This window comes from Mycteria americana, chromosome 2 (genome assembly GCF_035582795.1).
Source record: "Mycteria americana isolate JAX WOST 10 ecotype Jacksonville Zoo and Gardens chromosome 2, USCA_MyAme_1.0, whole genome shotgun sequence".
NCBI classification, from domain to species: Eukaryota; Metazoa; Chordata; class Aves; order Ciconiiformes; family Ciconiidae; genus Mycteria; species Mycteria americana.
Genome location: NC_134366.1, coordinates 34,551,604 through 34,575,325, shown reverse-complemented (window position 1 = coordinate 34,575,325; position 23,722 = coordinate 34,551,604). Strand labels below are relative to the sequence as shown.

The following is a 23,722-nucleotide window of genomic DNA, read 5'->3' as shown; positions in this document are numbered from 1 at the left end:
TTCAAAGGGGACAAAGACATCCTGTTTGGTGTTTTGTTTCACTCAAGCTATTAAAACTGCACAGACCCCCTTAAGTGTTTTTTAAAGTAATCTTCTTTATTCCCTATCAGTAACTTAAACCATTATAAAAACCAATGCCAGTTTAGATAATTTTCAAATTTGTAATGTGATTTGGAAAAAAACCCCGGTGATTGTCAATGAAGTGGAAGGGCTGAAACTCCTGGTGGATGCAAACATTTCAGATCTGCTACTTTTTTCCATGTCCTTTTTTCCATGTAATTCCTTTAAACTTTTGTGACCTCAATGTTTTTCCTCAAAAAGCCTGCTGGGAAATTCCCAGAGGTGTGCACTGTGTGTGGGAATGTATACACCCAAAAAGGGTCAAAAGAAAAAAATTACATGGTTCAGAACGTATGCACTGTCTTCATGTATATTCTACAAAGCTACAGTTGATGCAGTTGACACCACTAGAAAAATAAAGTTTTGTTCACAAGGTCATATAAACATCACATTTTTTTTGATAACTCCTTTGATGTAGCATATTTGTTAATTAAATTACAAGTTTTGAAATAACATCTTATCACTTGATCAATAGATTTGCCTTACTGTTTTTCCCAGAGCTTGATGAAGATTTAAGAAGGTTGCTTACTGGCATGTTTGGGTGAATGAAAAATTACTTTTAACCTGTTTATGCTGGCTTCTGAAGATTCAGCAATACTAGGTTCCACTTTACCGTTTTTACTTGTGTGCTAAGATGCTTTGAAACATTGGACATAAATATGCAACTATTTTAAAACTGATTATACAAAATTTCTTGCAATTCCTGGTAAATTTGTTAGTACACAGAGCAGTCATATTCAAACATGATTTTACTGCAAAGCTGTTCCTCCAGTGTAGGAACCATAAAAGACACTTCCTGTACTTGGAAGGAACCATAACTTTCAGCTGAAAATAAAGGATTTGTTTGCAATAGTCATATCTGAGACTACAGATACTTTTTTTTAATACAAATAAAATATATTCAAATAATAACAATTGGATTTGATTTGTTACTAGTCAATACATTTTTTCTACAAAAAGTAAAGATATTCTTGTTCATTTTTTCCATTGTTTGTGTAGAAATTACACATTTTTAACAGAAAGAAATAATAATGCCGTTTGTCTTTAATTTAAAAAAGAAAGAAATTAATATGAACATTTTCAAAATAAAGCATATTTGTGAAAATATATCAATTTTTTAAATTGACATTTACCTATATCTCAATTTTTAAATTTATCATTTCTTTTGGCAGCATAAAAATACTATGCTAAAAAATTGTAAGTTATTCTTTGCAAACCTTGAACATTGCCTAATAATAAGTAAACGATGCAGAAGAACATACACAATATGCCTAAACTGCAATCATAAATGAAAATATAAATTATGTGGCATACATGTGAGTGATCATCTTTCCATACAACGTAGTCACTGAATTCATATCTGACTTTAAGTAGTCACATTAGGAAAATAATTTTGAAGCTAGCACATTTAAAACCCAGACATTTTATTGAAGGATACATTCCACTATTAGGTGGAACAGTTTTGTTTTGTTTTGCTTGTAGAGATTGCTAATCCATTTTAAGTAAGTAAAAAACAGATTTAGAAACCAGCCCTCACAACCAAACTGCACCTAAATGGATGCAATGCCAGATACTGAAAAGTTTTTGGTCACCATATAGCTAGAGAACCAGTCTTTTTTACAGGAAGGAATCTAAGGAAAAGGGATAAGACTATGGATCAAAGGAAACAAGTATTTAATTCATGCTAACATTTACTATCACAAACAGAAACCGGGAAGTAAGTGAATTTTGATTAGCAATATTTTGTTCTTCTGGATACATACTTATATTTAGTTTCTTCTTCCAAAGAAGAAGATCCTCCAAGATCTGTCCCTTGGTCCATTTTAGTGTATATGAACCATAATCAATGATGGGGAATCTGAGAGGGAATCTGAAGTAAATAAATTACCACTAAATGCATTTCAAATGGATTTATTTTACAGCAGAACTATTCCTTTTTCTTTCCATGTTAATTCTGTAAAACTTCAGGAAGTATTTAAATAACAGCTTTCTTATGTGAATATGCTTTTGAAGAGTTTTTCGCATGTGTTTTTGTACCATATTAATACTTACAATGCAAGGCCTGTCCCTGTAAACATTACTTATTTCAGTAAATATTAATCAGGTTGCTAGAGTGGTCTCAATCAACAGGACTGCTCAAAGTGAGTAAAAGCTTGTGGGATTAGGATCTACATTCTTGCATTTTCAGCAATTTTATGGCAATTAGTTGGTATAAGTAAGAACAATTTCCTTAAAGAAAACACCACCACCACCCCCAACCAACAAACAAAAGTAATTAAAATGCTGAAAAAAAGTAGGGATTTTTTTAAAAATGTGCCAGCGTTGGCAACTTGCACCACTTTATTGCAGATTACATGGTATTAAGTGTTTGCATTAAAGCTTTTATAATCAGGAGATTGCCATAGAATCTCACTGTTCAGTTGATAAAGAAATGGCTGCAGGGAAAAGCTTAAAATATGAAGGAAGTGTGTCCTGGGAGCTCCACAGCAAAAAGAAATCTGGGTAGTATTTTAATAACTCTTACAATATTTTTGAGGTCTGAAGCAGTGTTTTTTAACTTCTAGAATTCGTAGTACTGATATTGTATTTGAACAATTAATTAAGGTGCAAGCATCCTGTGTGGTGCTGCATAATATTTGACTTTTTGAAACTGCTGCCATGAATTCAAGTTTTTAGTTTAATCACATGGGTAACCACTCATTTCCCTTTACCCACAAATAATTAACATACCTGTTATAAGCCCTGTTTTAATAATTTCTTTTCTTTGAGCCAATAGAACCTTGAACTTAATTTTTTAAATTTAATTTTATATGTTTGCTTGGGTAAAAACCCCAACACAACAGCAACTAAGACAATTGTCTGGGATCAAAGCTAAAAATACCAAGAAAATCTCTCCAGATCAGTGAAGAATTGCTGGTGCTGATACCAGTCAGACCTGAAGTGTACTTGATAGTGGGATAGTGTGAAAAAGATGAGTTTGCAGACCAAAAAAACAGATGGCCCCTTATCACCCCATGGGGCTAAACACACAAGAGCAAACTTCAGACGCCTTACCTTTACCCTGTCTGTCCCTATCAGGAGAGACTGTTATATTAAGGGTTATTGCCTCTCTAGCCCTCCCTGTGATCAGCTTTTGAAGTCCATGGCCAAGAGGCCAGTGTGAGAATATCACCCCAGATAAGAGGTGTTTGCTCTGTGAAATATTCAGGACAGGAATCCATGGACCCCGTGATAGTTCAGCAGGGAACCACAAACTCCAGCTAATATCTTCTAATCCCCTGTTGGTTTGAGAACTACCCACCATAAAAAGCATAACTGGCTGTTTATTTGTGCAGGCAAGAGATAACATCTTAAAGTTACAGTCTGCCTTAAGTAGTAGGGATGTGAAGCCCAAAGAAAGGAACCATCCAAGCTCATAATCAAAACTGTGTGTGCTCCCTTATTCTCTGCCTAATAAGATGTAAACATTTTGGCTGGTGTCTCTTTTGAAAGATATTAATCAAATATATTGGTTAGAAATCACAAAGGATAGTCCGGTCTGAAAATTACATGGCTTCTTTTATAGCATTCTGAAGCTGTGAACAATATGTTAAAAATTTTCCCATGGCGCAACCAAGTAAATACTTGTGGCGCATTTCTATTTATTACAGAGAATAGTTAAATTCTAAGACATAAATCATGCTCTTCTACTAAAGGCTTTACAAATTCCCAAAGACAAGCCTAATTCCCAATGCAATGATGCTATAAAAGATCAGACACTTTGTTATGGAGAAATCCACATTTGGAGATGTCTTTCAACAATTTTCTCTCAGGACCCTATCCTGTGAAAGGCACATGCAAGTTGCTGAACACTGTGTCAAGCTCCATTAGTTTCAAAATGGCCCTAAAAACTTATATTTAATTTGCTGTATTTAAATTATAATCTGACAAGTCTAGTACTGCCTAAGCAAAAAAATTCTTTTTCCTTTTCTTTCTTCTACTAAATGACAGTCTTTTGGTTTCAATAAGAACAATGATTTCATAAGTTTAAATTTCAAAACTGAGAGAAGATGCCACCAATTTTACCTTTTTTGCACCCCTCACATCAGTTATTGTCATTAGCCAATGTCACTACTGTAGCATGAAAGAAAAAATAACAAGAGGTAGGTGAAAAGATAAGGGAAGATGACCGAAAAGGGAAAATAATTCTTAATGGTTCTATAGATCTTCTTTTTTTCCATTGTAATCTATCCTCTGTCCTGTCCCCAGCAACTGCCCTAAATCAAGGAACTGGCACCTGATGCATTCTGCAGATGGATCGGCACTGTATATCTGGAACATAGTATACAGGTGTTTTTTCACTTGCACAAGTTAGTTAACTAGCCAGCAGACACATCTTCTGTTTGTGGTGCAGGAGCAGGAGTGGAAAATGGAAATCTCTCCTGGCTGATTTACAGAAAGAAAGGCTAAGTGAAAGAGCAGGTCAAATCAGCATTTATTTATTAATATTTCTAATTGCTTTCACTTCCTGCTTAAGGGAGACCCTTTCTGGAAGGCACACCAGTTAACTAGACAGTCATTGAAAACACTGAGCAATAATAAAATCAATACTAAGATTTCTGAATCCTTCAGATGTGTTTTAAATACATATTCAGTTAGACACGAGTGTCCCAAAGTCTGAAGATGAGGATTTCCCTGGCCTCAGTAAATGAGGTGAATTGTTCAAACAAAGGGACTTATCCTCTGGTATCTTCACCTTTGCCTTTTACTATGTTATGCCCTAGAGAGGATGCTAATTTTATACAGTGAATTCCAATCTCTGCTCAATTTCCACAGGAGCCAATAGACTACTCTTCCTCACAGAACAGGATTTCTGAAATTTTCTACATTTCATATGCATAAATTTAAATGTAGTGTAAGTGTCAAGAATGTACCAGACCCTGGAATCACTGGCAAATAATTCACTGATATTTGCAGTGCAAGAGTGAATTTAAGGAGTACAAATGCAGGAGTAAATGCAGGATAATCTGACTTGGGAGGCTGGGCAATCCAATGGCCATGCCCAGGCCATAGGAGATGCTACGGCAACAACTGCTGTGGGCTAGGAGGAAAAAGAAATCAAAATGCTTTCCTTCTCCTAGTAAACCCCATGAAAATACTCATGTCTGAGGGTAGGTCACCAATGAACTTGTCATCTATTTTGATGCCTTTTGTATTGTACCAAGCAACCATTCAATTAGTATTCAAGAAATCACCCTAGAGAAAACCCAAATTTTGCTTTCCAAGTGAACAACTGGAAAAAAACTCTTGATACTATGCTTTCTTGCTTGCCAGTCACTGGGTACCCTGTAGTTTCCAAGAGACAAAAGGAACAAAAGGAAAATTTCTGATATGAATCAGGAGACTCCCCTGTGAAAAACTATATGAATGATCATTGCTCCACCCCACCTCCAATGCTTTTAGCTCTGAGTCAAACGCTCAAGATTTATCCTGCTGGATAAACACCTTATCACCTCCAGTACCGCAAAGATAACCAAATTATGTTAACCAAATCAAATCTCTGAACTCAGAAGAATTCAGACAAGAAGGCAGCTGTGGCAAATGAGTTAATTTAACAGCTTTCTGATACCAAAAGGTATCCTACTCCATCTCTCCCTTTCTCTACTGCCCCTGCCCCCCTTCCACTAGCTGTGGCACACATTGGTCCCTCCATAATCTGATTCAGCTTCATAGCCCACAGAAATCTCTCTACTTTTTTGGTTGATTAAGTTTTCTGATGGGTTGATGAGTTAATGCTGCATGTGTTTACAGAGAGATCTGACAAGAACCAGAGCCAGTGCAAGGTAAATAATCGACAATTCAGAAGGAGAAGGGGCATGCAACCTCCCTTTTCTATGGCAATGAGCTGTTGGAGCAGCTCATACCGTCTGCTGGAACTGCAGTCTGAAGCAGGTAGTGCCAGACTTTCCAAGATCATAGCTTCTTGTGCTGATAGTTGAGTAAAAAAAAATTTCTTGCTTGTGAAGAGAAGAAATGAGACATGGAATCATAAAAGCCCGCAATGATATTTTTAGAGACTTGAATTGTGTTTAAACAGCTACCAAGTCAAAACTACTATTCTGTTTAGTCAGCTGTCAATTTGCATGGAATCTTTTTGCTTGCCTTCCTTTAACATTTACCTATTACATTAGCCCCAGTAGTCTCAGTCAGGACTCTTTTTTGGTGTCAAGTGTCAGGGAAGATCTTTCAGACAATCACAAGAAAGTGTAGTCCCTCCCCAAAGACATTACAATCACTCTACCCTAAACAACTCACAGTCAGTCCAAGGTACTGTCCAGCAGACAGTTACAATATTATTTGGGGACTCCTTTAGAAATTAAGTGCTTCCAGGAAAAAAAAAAAAACCAACAAAGCAGAAAACAACAGGACAGGCACCCAAGTTCAACCTGGTTGCTCTTACTTGTATTCTAAGAAGTACTGTTTCCAGCCATGAGAAGAGATTCCTCGATGGAAGGAATGTGTAGGCTAATGTAGGATGGAAGCCTAATGTGTAGGCTACATGTAAGTCAGCAGCCCATTTTACACATTAATTTCTGCCACTTAGGCTGACATATCCTTTGGAAATAAACTGTTTAGAGCATTAATTGTTTCCTCTGCCATGATTAATCAGAAAGATAGTGCACTGTTACAGTGAAGTCCTCTAAGCCCTACCTGCTGAGGGCTCGTGAGGAGGGAAACTGTTCATAGCTTTAGCACGTTTTTCATTGGTCCCGCTTGAATGGTGTGTATCACAGCATAATGCAGCTTTTGATAAATTAAGGGAGTTATTGCAATTTCCTAAAATAAAAACTTTTAAAGTTGCAAATCTGCTTAGTAAGAGTCAGTTATACTCTAGACATTGGATCAACCTTGCATCACAAATTTGGCATAACAGTAGACAGGTATCCAAAGTGTCAAAATATAATTTACTCTTTAAATACCTGCAGTGGTATCTTTTCCTACTGCTAATTGCTGATCTTATTTTGCACGCTGGTGTCAAATAGCATCTTTGGAGTAAGAGAGTAAAACAACAGGAAAACTCCAGTAAATCATCATAGCCCTTAACAAACACAGTGCTTCAGGAAGGTAAGTACCCTGAAAAAAATCTTCATTCTTGCTTGACACTTCGCTATTTACTTTATTCCTTTTATGGAATGGTCACCATTTAACCAGCAATTATGTACAATATTTAGTTGAACAGTAAAGTGATCTCAGTGACTTTAATGCAAGTATTATTCTAAGGGCTGCTCTATAAAACAAAGAGAAAGTACTTCACCTCAGGATAATGTTACAGGGAGAACTTCAGTCAGCAGAGCTAAATTTAAAAACAGAGCTCTTACAAGATCTAACAACTTGCAAATTTATGATCAGATCTGGCAGCTCTTTTTCAGACCTGTTCACTGTACAGAATTCAAATGGTGTGATAACACCATACATTTTAGCAGAGGTTGTAAAAATTAACTATAAAATAAAGTGCAGAATGTATCAGCTCTATCTTCAGTAGTTCCACCTAAGCATCATCAGGATAAGATGGACGAGTAGATTCATATTCTTTAGGCATCTCCTTACTATTCTAAGTATAAAACTCCTTTATCCCCTTCATTTCTTCCCCCTTTATTTTTGTTATATTTCATTGTCAATACAATTTTTACTACTCCCATACAAAAAGTGGATGTGATAAAACTATGTTTTTATAATATGTAATATATTGTGCTGATATTTTATCTGTTACTTTATTGAAAAAATAATACATTTCTAGTAATAAAAAGGAAATATTAGGCTAGTCAGGAACTGAGGCATGTTTTCCCCTTATCTGATTATAGTTTACAGTAAAATTAAAGCACCTTTATAGTTTCTGATCTAAACAAAGACATGAATAGTTACTCTGCATAAGAGAGTTGTGCATGAGAGAGCTTCCGCTGCTGCATCTGCCTTTACCACACGGCTTCGGGAACCAGTTTAATCAAGCAACATGGACAGAGCTATGCCAATACTAAAGATGGATTTGACAATACAAAAGATATTCCACTATTTCGGCTAATGAAGTTAAGCTTGAGTCACAAGTGAGGGCCCATAGAAAGTAAAATCTGAGATAAGTTGCTTGAATATCCCTGACAATCTGAACCAGACCCTACCGGAAGTTAGAGAAGCTCCTGAGCAGTAGTTGGCACCTATAACTGATGCAAGACCTTGGGCTGAGAGGACTACCAGAAAGGTTTAGTGTGTTGTGTGTCTCGCTTTATTTTCTTTACTTTTTGATGTTAAACTTAGTGCAGTTATCATAGCATAAGGACACAGGCAAGGCAGAGTTTGTGAGTGGAGATAATATCTTTATCAGAAAAAAAAAAAAGGTATATATGGAAAAAGAAACTCCTTTTCAGACACAACACCTTTTTTTGGGAAGATCTTCTTCAGGACAAAGTGGTTGTGCATTCAAAAGTATACCTACTGTTTCTAATTAGGCTAGGTGGTCTTATAAACTGTGTTGTTGATAAAGCTTGCCTTTTCTTACTAAGATAGTAGGAATATAGCTGGTAGCAAAGGCCTGAGAGCTTCCTGGCAGCAGAGAGTTCTGCCATATGCCACCAGTCATCTCAAGCCTTTGAAGCCCATTTTTTTCTTAACAGAATATAAAATCCATCACAAAGTTTATGCACATGGGTTGAGTATATGTTCAAGACATGTATGTGTACCTAGGTATATACAAGCACCTTTTGAAATGGTAGCACTTCAGTGAGAGGGAGGATTGGAACAAAGGGTAAAAAGAGCCAACACAAAGAAAAATGTGCCTGTGAAATCCTCAAAGTTGGGGTTGAAACAAATGTTTTAGCTAATGCTCATTCTCAATTCTACATTGCACCAAACAAAATCTGGTTTGGGGCCAGGTAAAAGTTAGTTAAATATTCATTAGTTTAGTGAAAACTTTTCTGCTCAAAAAATCAACAGACAAGGACAAATTGCAAAGGCAGTTGGAGAAAAAGATTTACTTGCAGAAAGTGATTTGAAACGTGCAATAAGAAAGGAAAGATTCAAACTTCCCTTCCAATCCTTTTTAAACACTATCTCTTTTTTTCAATAGAAAAAGACCATTAGTGATTTCATTACTTAATGGGACCGGAGATAAATTATCTCCTAGCTCTGCTATCATCACTGATCTCAGTTGGCCTTCTTCCATCCTACATCCTTCCAGAGGAGCTGAGGGTCACCTCGCTGTGTCAATCAGACATCAGACCCATGCATTTAAAATCAGCTGCAAAAATATATATGACTATTTTGTTGCTGATGTGTTTGTTTACTAGTCAGAAACGGCAACTCCTCAGTAAATCAGATTGTATGTCGATATGGCAAAAAATTAAAATACTGGGTTAAAGCAGTTTATAATTTACACCTCTCAAACTGTGTAGCTTTAGTAGACCAATTTTTGCTGTATGTAATTGCCTGCTATATGGTTACTCCAAGGCTGTAATTAGTCCAATCTGTTATCTTCATCCTATGGTTTTTACTTTATGACTTGGGAATGCTGATTGGTTAATACATTTCAATTTTTTGTCTTTGACAGTACTCTGAAGGAAAGACATAAATAATTCCTTATCAAGAATCTAGTGTCTCCCTAACTCTCTTTAACAGCAAGGTTAATAGCTAAGGACCCATATTCTCTCCTTGGACGTCAATCTCTTCCTAGTTTATATGTGTAAAGTTTGTATTGGGTCATAGAAATCAGAAAATTCAATGTATTAAGTGTACACAAAGTGCTAAACATGTACAAAGAAAAAATATTTACAGGTTAATATTTACTTTACATTTACTTGTTTTGGGCATAATTTCTAATTATTACAAACCAATTATATAAAAATTTGCATTAATATCTATTTTTAGTCTTTAACATGAACTTTTCTCTTTAGACTTTATATTTTTTTAATAGACTGTTCATTTTTCTACATACCACATATAGTATGCTATGTTCTAAAATGGTATGGTGGAATGTGGAGAATTTTGTTTTGGGGAAATAATAAATTCCTTTGGCTCTATACAAAAGGCTTTATTCATCCCTCAGGTGCATGATCATTATCTGGGTCTATCTTGGCTTTTCCCTTAATTTAAACAAGAGCCACCTACTGTAAATCACCCCTTTTTGCTTACAGCACATGTGCAACTTGTAGATGTGCAGTCATATTAAAAAATGTACTAAGATTTCAGTTTCTAAAAAAAGTTATGAAGAGTTCATTAATTAGTTCATGAATGAAAATTAACACTGATTCCAATATCAAACAGTTTTTCTTTGCTGTCAGGGTGAAATTCAGTCTAACCTGAGAGGGAAATATGAATCTTATTGCAATTTCTAGTTAAGTTGTTGAAGCTGTTATGCCAGAACATCATGTATGCCAAAGCATCTTACTGGAGCATTATGCATGCTTAAGGGACATGTAGCATGCATTCTCAGCTGCTAAATACAGATAATTACACAATGCTTCTCAACAAAATATCTATTTGTACCAGTTGAAAGCTCATCTCCCTACCACATAAGCTTATGGAATGGTGCCTTTGACCAGGAACCATACTTATGGAAAAAATAGTGAGTAAACCTCTTACGAAGGACTTTTTCATGCACAGTGTTTTACTAAAAATCATAGTACACAGGTAAGTGATACTCAAACATGCATACAGGCTGCTATGTTTCTTTCCTCTCTAGTGCAACCACTACATCAACCTGAAAAGCTGTGCTAAAACTCAATACGCCTTACTTGCAGCCACAGGGATGTCCCCTTTCCGATCCACTGGTGCATTAGCACCTATGTGAGGGTCTTTGGGTAGGCCCTTGCACTGCTCTCTGCATTCTTGCTTTCCACGGCACGGCACTATGGACAGTCACTCTAGGTCTCCATCTATCCTTTCGTCCCTGGTATTCAGGGGACCCTGTGCAGCATGCAGTTAAAATGAAAATAAAAGATATGTGTCTATTCCCTGCTCCTCCTGAGGTAAACACCAACTTTGTTCTACTGACCTGTAACAAAAGGCAGAGGTCAGAAGGACAAAATCCTCTGAGCTGGAGTCCATTCGTGCAGTGTGTTAAATGCCATTAGGTCTCATTGACTTCTTCAGACTTTTCCCAAGGCATTTGACATTAGCAGCAGAGATCCATATTTAATAACTATTTAAGTGTTATTACAGTATTTCTTGAGATACACTGGAGAAAAGTATATACACTGAAGAAAATTATTGACAGCATTGCATTAGGAAACCATTTTGTGTTGTCTCATGAAAAGTGATTTATAGATAGTGATGTTACAATGAACATTACTGTACAGAGCGTTACTACATTACCCAGTCTTGCTTAACATCCCAGGCTCAGAATCAGTTGGGCCACAATATCCTGTAAGAGCTAGTGACTTTGGAGTGCTACATTTGAGACACCTCAGACAGACCTGTCTTTCAGAAAGTATTAAATCTCTGCCATGAGCACACATTTTAGAGGACTGAAATGGACATCGAAACATTGAGACCCAACAGAGTAGTCTTTTAGAAAACTTTGGCCTTCATGAACACTGATGTAATTCAGGATTAATGCCATCAAGCTGAAAAGATTACAATAACAAAAGAGCAATATGAGATTGGATTTAGGCCTCCAAAGTCTAAAATCTCCAATATATATTTAAAGAGAAATAACTTACTCCAGCATTTGGAAAATGGGGCCTATTGAAAAGCATGAAACCTCTAAAATGTTATTTGAATGCCAGAAAAATAATACTTTAAAAAGCCAAGACAAAAATGCCAAGAGGAACAGAAAGGAGTGAGCCAGAAACGCTAATATGTTCATTTCCACCCTGTCTGTGAACTGGGTGGGACCCACAGCTCCACGGGCATCTCTGAGTATTAACGGATGGACAGTCCCTGCCCTCAGTGACATGGGTGTCATCTCACAAAATAGAAATATGGACGTAAGCTGGACTTAAAATAAGGTTCCTAACTAGAAAAAATACCAACTCAGAAACATGCGCCTTATGATGATACCTACATTTAGCTGTGACTTTGTACCCGCCCAGCGGAGGGTCATGGCCTTCCACAGCATCGAATCCCGCTGACACCAGGACAATCTCTGGGTCAAATTCATTGGCAGCTGGCATAATCACAGTCCTGTAGAGTGAAGAAAACCAACCTGTTAAAAATTAAAAGACTTCTATCTTTATGACATAAATTGCCACAAACTCAAAAATCCACAACACAAGATATTTTCTTTTAATTAAACCAATCTTCATGGTAGCTGTCCAAAACCAAACAAAGTCCAAGACTTCAATTAATCTCTTTCTATAGTCACTCTTTTGTCTTTTCTACAATTGAGGGAGAAAAAAAAATGCAGGTACATATGAAAGCCTCTAATATTACACACACATCTGTGCCTGTTTTATCCTGCTGCCTATAAAAAGCTGCCTCTTCCAGGGAAGTGACTAATGGTTTACAGAGAACACTCAAAGCCTGAGTGGAAACCCGGACTGCTCCAGTTAGTGCGAACTTGGTGTAAATTTGAACTATAAATTTCTTTTGGGAAAATGTTTGCTTTCCAAACTTTTTTTTTCTTCTTAACATTTTTAAATGTTTGTCGAGGTGGGGGGTGACTCTAGCAAAGGAAAAACATGAAATTCCCTTAATCAAATCCAGACTATGTTGTCAAGCCTTTCCAAGGTCAAGCATAACAGGAATGTGACAACCACAAACTAGTGACAGCAACCCCTGCTGGTGTCAGGAAGATAATTCAGCCCTTCACAGTCACAAAGATTCCACTTTTTTAACCCCTTCCTTGACAAACTTCCATGGGGATATTTTTCACTTTGTTTTCAGTCTTCTCCAAACTCAAAGCATTAAAGATGTGTTGAAGGAGAAGATAAAATCCTGCATTCTGCACTCGCAGACGTCTTCCTTCAGGCTGACTTTCCGAAGGAAAGGTGTCAGGATGGCTTTAACACTGTTGCAACAAACGCTAAGCCTGTAATGACTGTGCTAATTCAGGGGCACATGACTAACATTAAAAGGGAAATACACAAATGAATGTTCTATTCCAAATATATTAACTTAAGGAAATCCTAGTTGGTCTACACTGGTCAAAATCTGAAGATCAATTTTGCACGTGTAACACTATTTGTCTTAGTTCAATATTTATTTATTTATTATTGAATCAACTTAGGCCAAAGAGATCATGTTTTTGTTGAAAGATTAAGGTTTTCTGTGGTGAAAAAAAAGCATATTAATAATATTTTAACAACTCTCTAGGTTTTTCTTTAGTTTAGTTTTTGATCTGTGTTTTATAAACTTTATTTTGCTCTGATTTCCTCAAAGGTAATTTTAGTATTAGGAAAGTGTTCCTTTTATTTGTTAGTCAAGAGAAAAGGAGAATTCACACTAAGTAAAAAGTCTTTGGCAGGACATACAGCATTTCAATGAATATCGTTTTACATTAGAAAAAAGGATAGAGGTAACTTCATTTTTCTAGTGATTTCACTGAAATTGCACCACGAATGTCTTCAGGCGAAGTGGTATAATTTGTGAAATATTCCTTTTTTTACATGCCATTAGTAGGCCTCTGCTGAAGTATGGATTCCAGTATTGAGCATTGCACTTCAAGAAGGACCTAACCAACTTGAGAGAACAAAAGGAAAGAAAAAAATTCTAAAAAATGTGACCTAAGTGGATAAAATGATAGAATTATAATTATTTGATTCACATAACATGAGAGTAAACATGATAAAAGTCCATGAATAGGTAAGCGGTTGTTGCAAGAGGAAAGCAATAACTTGTTCTGCGTTTCCACTGTGGATAGGACATGAAGTAGTTGCAGCAGGAAAGCTGTAGTTCAGACACTGGAAAAAGCTTTTTAATAGTAAGGATAGATAATCATTTAAATAAAATGTTTAATAAAATTGAAGAGTCTCCATCTCTTTGAGGTTTTTTATAATAGATAAAACAAATATCCATCAAGCTTGCTATAGGTTCAAGCTAACATGGCCCTGAGGCAGGAGGTCAGATTACTTCTCTTCTAGGTCTTTTTCCTATAGTTCCATGATGTATAGTTATATAACACACAAAGTACACATATGAATAATAACATTAGACAGTATAGTGACTGAACATTTTTGCAGGCTAATCTCCACAAAGTTAGGGAACAATATCAGGAATAAAGACCTCCTATGCAACTACATCTTATCTTTCTTATGTACATACCTTCTGATACTCTAATTATATGTTCATTGTCTGAAGCAACACATACTTCCCAAACTTCCCCACGTCTGCAACACATGTGGCACGGATCCTGATTAGTGATGAGGACTGTGGCTGATATGCAATCTTGATCTGTCCCATAGCACCAATATCTTATACACTGAAAGAAGGAGGGTTCCTATGGAGAACCCTCCCTATCTGCAGCCGCTTGAGCTTTTGCCCTCCTCCTCTCCATTCACATTTCCTCAAATTCAAGTCAGGCTCTGTTTTTTATTTCTTCATGTCAAATAAAATGGCAGCACCACGGAATACAGCATAGACAATGCTCAGGAGTCAGAGGATGGACTGTGTTCAGTGCAGACAGAAGCTCCGGAAACTCAAGTTGCTGAGCACTGACAAACCTAACCAGGCCAACACAGAATGAGATTTTTGAGAGTATTATAACGTGGAGCATTGGGAAAATCTACCACACTTCTACCACATTTCAAGACCTTGCTCAAAAGCGTAAAGATGTCAGCACATTTTTTTATAACTTGCACAAAACAATGCATTTGAGCCTTAATTTCATTCTTAGAAGCAGCAAAAATTGTTTAGCCACAGTTTCTTCAAAATTTTTATCAAATAAATATGTCTGACATGAAAACTGCCAGCCACACTGGGCAAGGTTAGTAAAATTATTAAATACTGAAAGCAAGGTCTTTCAACACAAAGCACCAGGAATAGCTATTAACACCATCTTTAATAGTACTGAACAGGAAATAGTAGCATATTCATAAATCTCTACAGAAATGATATATAGGAATCTCAGCTAAAGGAAGGAGGAGGCTATAAGGATAATAACCAGAGGTGGCATTTAGAATTCACTGTTCTGTTACTGCTTTCAGTATTACCTGAATTCACATGACTAAAATAAGACCTAAGAGGGTTTTTCTGAAAGAAAGATTTTTTTTCTTTTAAAAATGTACACAGTGCCTGTCAAATTTCACCAGAAGAATAGCACCCTGCTTTTGTTATAATACTGTCTCACAAATTATGACAGAACTTTGCTGCTGCTACTCTGCATACTACATACCAGAAGAGCTAACCTATGTGCCCACAAGACCTGTGTCATTGTTCATTTCTCTTTCATCCTCCATAATATTGAGGGACTTGGAATGTCAGAGCTCATCCATGTTACACTGTTCTTGATTTAATACTGAACAGAAACTCTACGGACTTTTCTTTAAAAAAGATGTTATGGAAAATGTAATCCGTTTAGTAGGATAGCAAGCTTGACTCTTCTCTAAAACATCTCACGGTGTCCATGGTCCTTGTTACGGCAGCCAAAACTACTATTTGGCCTTTCAAAAAGATGACAGCCGCAAGTATCTCAATTGCAGAGAGGACCATAGCATTTTGTTTTGAACTTTGCGTAGGTAAGACCTCTCTAACCTTTGTTAACCTCTCTAACCTTGGCAGGAACTCCTTTGTGGCACAAAACACACCTGTAAATTTCTTCACAAGAAGAATTTTCTTTCCTATCTTATGAAGTGCTATAAGGAATCGTATACGTACATTTTAAAATATGGACTAAATTTCACCAGGACATAAATAAAACCTTTTGGCATTTGCCATCTCTCAGGCTTCAGTGCCTTCATTATCCCTGAATAACTGTCTTTAGAAAAATGTTTTGAGGTTGGCAGCTGTAAAGAAAGTCCCCACAAAGCACTACATTTCATTCCTTTTTTTATTTGAGCAACGTGAAGCTCACTTCTCCCTCGTAGACAGGTTTCTCCTACATCAGGAGAGTGAGGATGGTTGGACAGGCAGGGACAGCTCCTGAGCCTTCACTGTCTCTTGGGAGTAATCATCAGACCCTGCATCTTGCTCCTTTCCCATCTCATCTACACGCTGGAGAGCACAGCAAGGTGTAAGAAAGATAAATCATCCATCGACTGCCTCCTCAGGAGCTCCATAACCATAGCACTTCCCTTCTCAACTGCCTAAGAACAGAATCCTCTGAATCAGATCATAACAGAAAATATGCTTTTTTTTTTAAAGCATACATCTAGCATTGGTCATACACTAATAGATATTCATGTTAACCTTCCCAAATTCCTCAGACCAACCCTATGCTCAGAAGTCAGGCTGCAGCTGGCAGGATTTGTTACGGTGCGAAGGGTCAAAACTCTGCTCATCAGAAATCCTTTGCAAGGGTGCATAGGCAGCCTTCACTCAGACCTAGGTAGGAACAGTTACTGTCTTACCCGCAGCAGGAGTAAGAAATATGATTTGGCTTCTGGCCACAGGTCACCAGACAAGTACGGACTGGGGACTGGCAGGCCACCAGCTTCCTGCTTGAAGCCAGCTGGGCTGCAGGGGTTATCAGCAAACAGAAGTTAATGCCAGGATCCTTCTCCGACGAAATTAGTAGTTTTTGTCAGAAGAAAAATGAATTTTATTCTTCCACTATGACTCACACTCTCCTCTGTTCCCTTCTCCAAAGAAAATAAAACACATAAAAGAGAGATTTATTTTCTGTGATCCTGAATCATATAGAAGCATAAATATTTGGTATACCATATTCACCTAATGATGACAGCAGAGTTACAGGGGCATCTTGCCTGGCTGACTGTTTCTTTCTTTTCTCTCACATTTTCATTAATAAACATGTCAAAGCCTGAAAGCTTGAGCAGCTGGATCACAGGAGTTATTTATCCATGCTAAACTTTGCAGTTACAATGAAACTGTGTCCTCCAGCCCAAGGTAGTGCAGATCCTCCTTTAAGTCTGATGGGTCTGGGAACAGAGCATGTGTCTGGGAAGCTGAAAAGATTCCTTTTTGTCCCACTAAGGAGATTTCCCCAAAGAATTAATATGTTCCATTTGGGTATACTGCTGTCTGCAGAGAAGCCAAGGGATGGCTTCCAGTTGGGTGTAGTCCTAGAGAAAACATCAGGCATGTGATCCTCCTCTCCCCACCACTCTGAACATCAGATGCAAGATATTAAAGAGATTATACCAAGGGACTCTGTTCCTTTTATTCTTGCATTCTATTTTTGTACATTTAAAGCACATGGTTAGGATGCTCCCAAACATTTGTTCTCCCAGAAGAGATTGCAGAGAAGTACCCAACCCAGAAATGACTCTGCAAGTACCATCACACAGAGCTGGAAACCTCCAAGGAAAGTTAAGCTGATGCAAATAGCTACAATTCTTTTACTGTGTTGGTAATTTAAAAAGGAAACAAGCAGGAATACCAGCCCAGGACAGTAATTTATGTAATTGAGAAAAAAAATCCACACTGTTCTAAAACTGCAGATTGGAATGGCTTAGTAACATAAATTATTTGCTCTTTCTCTAAAATCCTCCAGTGTTTTCATCCAGTGATCTCAAAGTACTTTCAGAACATTAATAAATGGAAAGGCTCATATCTTCAGCTGGTATAAATCAGTGTAGCTGTTTCTGATTGCATAGTCCTCTAAAGCAAGCATGTCTTGTACCCACTTCACAGATGAATCAGCTAAAACTAAAAGCTGGTAAAAGACTTAAATAAATTCCTTAGTTGTCCCTGGAAAAACCTCAAAAAAAATGCAGAAGACTCTAAGTCCACTACTTCAACTAGTAGAAAACACTATAAAAGCACTGTTACTTATTCAGTTATACCAGACCTGTATTTTGCAAGTAATATATATACAATGCATTAGTGCTATTAGAGTGGGGGTTTTGCCACCAAATGGAGACCCAGTCTCTTGCTTGAAAGAATGTAGGTCTACCTACAGTTTTTCAGTTTCACATCCTGCAAATAAAATATTGTTCCAATCACTGTGTTGTCCTACCTTAAAATTACACAAGTTTAAGTATGTTGTTGAATGCACCCTGATATGAATAGATCAGAAAGTATTTAAAAGATTGCCCCAATAGGTATGTGGAACTTATGGTATCTATTATTTTTATGTGTTGTTTGCACATATGTTTTAATGTAACACAATATCAAGTAATGCCTATCCTCACAGAAAGCTACATAGCATTTCTGTACAACTATTGGATAGATTTTTTTCTCTGTATTAATTGAGTTTATACTAGTGGCTCTCACTAAAATTTTGGTTCACCTTCATGACATTTCTTTATGCCAGTTCTACTGTCAGCCCAAGTTCACCAGAACCAAACCTGAGAACTTTCCCCCCAAACTCCTTGCTGACTGTGATCTGACCATCAGCTTTGTCCTGAACTTACCCTCCAAGGTATGCCTAAATTCTGCAGATTTTATCTGTATTTGTTTCTAAGTTATATCTTTTATATAAGTTTTATCTTTGTAGCCTTTATTTTTATATCTTTTCTTTTATCCTTATAGGTTTTCTTTTTATATCTTTTTAATAATTTTATTTCTTCTCTATTTTTTATAAGCACAGTCAATATTCTTGTCCTTACTTTTATTTTATAGTTACCTTATTTGTTTTCTGGAGATACAAAATATATTTTTCTTTTATTCTTCAAGGGGCAAAAGGTGCCATATCAATACAAAATCCTCACTACTGTAAATCATGGTCATTTCACTGGGATTTACACATGGTATTAAATTTAAGCACATGCCAAAGTGTTTAAAGGGTCAAGGTCTTCCATGGATGCACCCAAGTTAGTAATTTCAAACGTTATAATTGTAGGACTATTTAAGTGCCACTGAATGAAAAGTTTTAGAAGCACCAACAGCTTTGCCTTTTTTTTTTTTTTTTTGGCTTTTGAAGACATTTTCAGAGCCTAAGGCTATTATTTGTGGGTTCCTTTTTAAATGAATTATTTTGGCATCCTGCATGCAAGTTTCCTGAATTCTATTACAGCTGGAATTGCAACATCTTAAGCACTCAAAAAGCATAAGAAATATTGACTACACTATCTGCTGATACTTCCATTTTTATTATTATTTAGAAAGGTGGTTTCAATGTAATTATAAGGACTCTTCCACATTTGATCTACAGTATGCCTCATTCAGAGTCTCTGCACTAGTACAAAAAGAACCAAAATAAGAAAAAGTTAACAAACAGGAAGAGTATGAGAAAAGTATTACTTTGTGGTTTTCATAATTTACTTAAAAATTAATAGCACAGTCAAATAAAATTATCCAACTTCCAGAAACATGGGCAAATGCATATACACACGAACAATGCACTTTCACATCCATATTTAGAACTGAGTAAAATTCAAAGTTTAGTGGTATTAAGTAAAGGGATCGGCTAAAAATTATGGTAAGTAAGCTTGCTCAAAGGCTATGGGTCTAAGTATCTTTTAAATGATTATACATTGAAAGAAGAGGTTACCTTGGAAGGATCAAAGACTTCAAGCTGTCCCGTATGCAAATATAAAGCTAAATATAGGCCAAGATAGTACATGTAATAGCAGGATATCTCCTTACAGAACACTTTTACCCTGAAAAGTGACTGAGTAAAAAAATCTGCTTTTTCTATTAAATGTTCCTCTGTCTTTTTAGACTCTTATTTGTGGAAGCAATGGCATGATGAAAGAAAAATTTACTATCTTTTAACCTTTTATTTATTTCTCAGATCTCAGATAAAGCTGGTTGGTACTGTGCCATCTTGTGCAACATAAATAAAACTTATTTACTAAGTTCCAGCTGCTAGCTAAAGGACTGATGTGGCTTCCAAGAGCTATACAACTGCAGATGATATATGAGAAGGAGGAAATAGAGGTTTAATTTGCAAAGATGGGGCTTAAAATAAAACACAGCATGACTTAAAATAGTATCACCAACACTGAGAAAGTAAAATGCAATAAATATGGAATCCCACCATTTTAAGTCAATTATTTTTCTATCAAAGCCATTCTAACATGTATGGGAAATGGTACTGACACATGCATATACACTGCCAAATTTTACCCTTAAGTATTATTTAAGATAGCATTTAGCTTTCATGGTGTAACGTGTTCCTATCAGAAAAATCAATTCAGTGCTGATTTCTTGTTATTACTTCATTTTATGAAAAAAAAAAAAAAAGAGTAAATCTTTAGAAGCTTTTCTGCCATAAATATAATAATCACATTTGGGGGCTTTTAAGTTTACTGTTTTAAAATTTGTAGGGCTGCTTAGAAAACAGATTACATTTCTATCAAGCCTGAGTACACTACAGTATTTTCTATAACAAAATAAGTATCAGTTTTGCCTTTCTACTAAGTAATTTCTTTCAACAGTATTTTATTGTAAAAGTCAGTGGACTTGGCCTAAAATGTTAACATAATAAACTAACAATACTACTAAAACAGTTCACTGCTCCCAGTAAATCTTATTATATAGTAATAAGATTGTTCCTAAGAAGACAAAAGTAAGTGTTATAATACCAGAAATAGTTAAATACAGAGGTAAAAACTTGCCACAATGTGTTGCATTTATAGAGTTCACAAAATGAATGATAGCACGGTATCTTCTCTGAGGAATTTTGTATGTCTATGAAAAAGCATATTGTTTTGAGTATATTCTACCTTTCAGTGTATTTTTAGAGTACTTGACACTTTTAAAATTAGTTAGCAATCTAAGAACAGTATAAGAGAAAGGAGAGCATAGTACCTATTTTACTTACACCCCACAGGAATGGTGAAATTGGGGAAAAGAAGGAAATGGTGGTGTTCTGAACAAATCAAAAAGAGAAGAGGGCTCTGAAGTATGAAGTTAGTCTCTAGGTCCAAAATCTACCCTCCTCCTTTACAATAAAACTTCAGAAAAGCTTTCCAGTTTGGGCATATAGCATACAGTTTGACAAACAGCAGGAATGAAGAAAATGCGTTATCTACAATTTGCTGCTATTGATTGTACAACAGCTCACTTTGCAATGTTAACAATCTGCTTATGTCACCACTGAAGTGATTACTAGAGAAGTTTAAAGTAGTTTTCAATTCTTGCAGAAGTGAGGTGTGGGGAAGAAGGGAGGGTAAATCTTATTAAAAAACGCCTGGGGAGATGAATTGGAGAGGTTGCATTTTTCATGGGAGCAATAGGTTGAGTGGATAAAAGATACAGAAACCCCTTGGAAAAAATACTTCTACCACAAAATTTGCTAAATTTCTGAAAAGTGCATTTTGCCCAGAAGGGGATTTTTTTTCTTTCCTTTTAAATGAAAAGAAAACAAACATTTTCTAGAAATCAAATTATTCATCAAGGTCACGGCCATTTGCAAAAGCATAATTTTTCACATGCTGTATTCATCAACATGGTTGTGCACACAAAGTACATGAAGTTGTCTTAATTGTTTTCTCAGAGGTCTCTACATATTCTCTCTTGCAAATGCTTTCTTGCTTTGTCTTGTATTTCCTTCCATATATTCATAACTACTTTTAAAGGTATTTTTGTGTGTGTGATTTTCTGTCTTATCATTAAATAGAAATTTCACAAATTTCTGGATAGCCACTATTATGTTATTATATATTATGTTGTCACTATTCCTTTGAAGTAATGTTATTCAGAAAATTGTTCATATGGCTAATCTTGTTTTCAGTTCTTATGAGGCATTCTTTCAGAGGTAGGATACAGACGTATATCACTTCCTCTTGGTTTTTTGCTGAGGAACAACATAGACTGGTAGAAAAGGAACAGATGGACATTTTCTTACATCCAAACCAAATTAACCAACAGGAAGTGTCTCTGATCTCAAGCAGGAGATATAGATGCTACAGGCAGCAACAGTATCCAACACTTCTGTATTAGTAAATACAGGCCTAATTGTTTGTCTCATGCTTTGCAGAACTTTGTCATTGGAACTGGGACCACTTTAGACCATCCCATTACTCTAGCGCGTATTTAAACAGACCAGCTGGGCCTCATTCTGATAGCCAAAAATACAGCATCCCTCATATAACAAGGTTTTATACGGTACAGAAACATCAAGTCTTCTCACTTTACTTAAATCAAATGCCACTTAATGAAACCCATACTGATATAATTTTAGCGGGGGTTTAGAGGAAATATTTACAGATAATGTAAGGTTACCCAGAAAAGCACTTTTCAATGCCTGCCCTTCCCATCCCTCCACCCACCCCCACCCCCTCCCCCCACAAAATTCTCAGAGAGAAAGAGAGAAGATATTTGTGGGAGCAGGGGGAACGCTCACACTAAAGCATTAATCCCTAGGTACCCCATAGTGTTAGAAACTACAGCTTTTTCTGGTGCAGTTTCAGCTACTGTTTGGTTAGAAATGTGATCTGGTGTTGGCTCTGGGTAGTTTGGAGGAATCCTGTCTCTTTTATATTATCCTATCCCCTCTCTTCCCTTACACTTATTTTGCTCAACAAAACAGAGGAAATATGATAGACTCCAAAGACAGAGAAAATTGGATGTCAGTGTTTACAAATTAACTGAATTGAACGTGACTAGAAGGACTCAGCTCACAAAGTACCAGACTTGTTCAGGGAGTAACATCAGGTAGACTCATGTTTTAAAATATGAAACACTCTCCTGCAAGAGAGTTACACCTATAACTTAAAGAGTGAAGTCAAAGAAAGGACTGGAGGGAACTAAGGCTTAGGGAAAATTGAAGCCAAATATGACATGTTGAGGACAATGGGAATATTGTTTCTGATTTCAGTAGTATGACAAAAATAGGGGTTTATACCTGAAATTCAAAGAGAAGCATTTTAATATAGAAAAGAACTTTAAGTATCAAGGAATCAATGTCACAAATAGGAAGTTCAATAAAATATGAAAGTAGCAAAGGAATCCGCATTAACACAGTATGTGAAACAAAACCCAAAACGGTCAGGAGATATTGTATCAGCCTCAGAGAAACTTTAATAATAATAAAAAAGGATATATATTCCCATTCACAGACACAATGAGGGAAACAAAAAGTTTTTCTTAAGCACATCTAGAAGGAGAAGAAAAAAAGGAAAAACAAAGAGCTCTGAAAAATAAGGATTCAAGACAACACTACAGAATTCAGGAATAACATGACTCCTGCATAAATGTTTCACATCTTTTTTTTTAACAAGGAAGGAATAGTGAACAGCAAAGCACTTGAAATCTGAGCCCGAGAAAGAAAACATGAAAATGCAGATATACTGCGATGTGATTTAATATTTTACTTAAGCTTCCATCGCCTTCATGAAACCAACATTTCTCCTAATAGATTTTATTTGACGTCTGCAAAAGAAATGTGGAAAGTCTTGTGGTCCTAGATCAATCATAACTCTTTCAGTGGTGCACATGGAAGAAGCCTTTTATTTGTGCCAGGCATTTTACAGCAGAAAGGCAATTCCACTCACCCCAAGAGAGTCATACTGATACAATGCTAATCCATTTGCCAATACAATCACTTGCACCAACTCTTCATGTTGCCAGGACCCCTGAAGAAGGTCAGAGGAAAAATCAAGGTGAAGCTTAGGATTTAACTGAAGAG

At 36.4% G+C, this 23,722-nt stretch overlaps 1 protein-coding gene across 12 annotated transcripts in view; it reads right to left on the bottom strand.

Annotated features, from left to right (window-relative positions):
* Window positions 1-23,722, bottom strand: part of HDAC9 (histone deacetylase 9) — a 496,147-nt gene that overhangs the window by 50,173 nt on the left and 422,252 nt on the right. For all 12 annotated transcript variants that reach the window (XM_075492939.1, XM_075492948.1, XM_075492937.1 and 9 more), the window contains one exon: window positions 12,152-12,270. In XM_075492939.1, coding sequence (XP_075349054.1) covers window positions 12,152-12,270 — 119 coding nt within the window. The remainder of the gene's footprint in view (window positions 1-12,151; window positions 12,271-23,722) is intronic.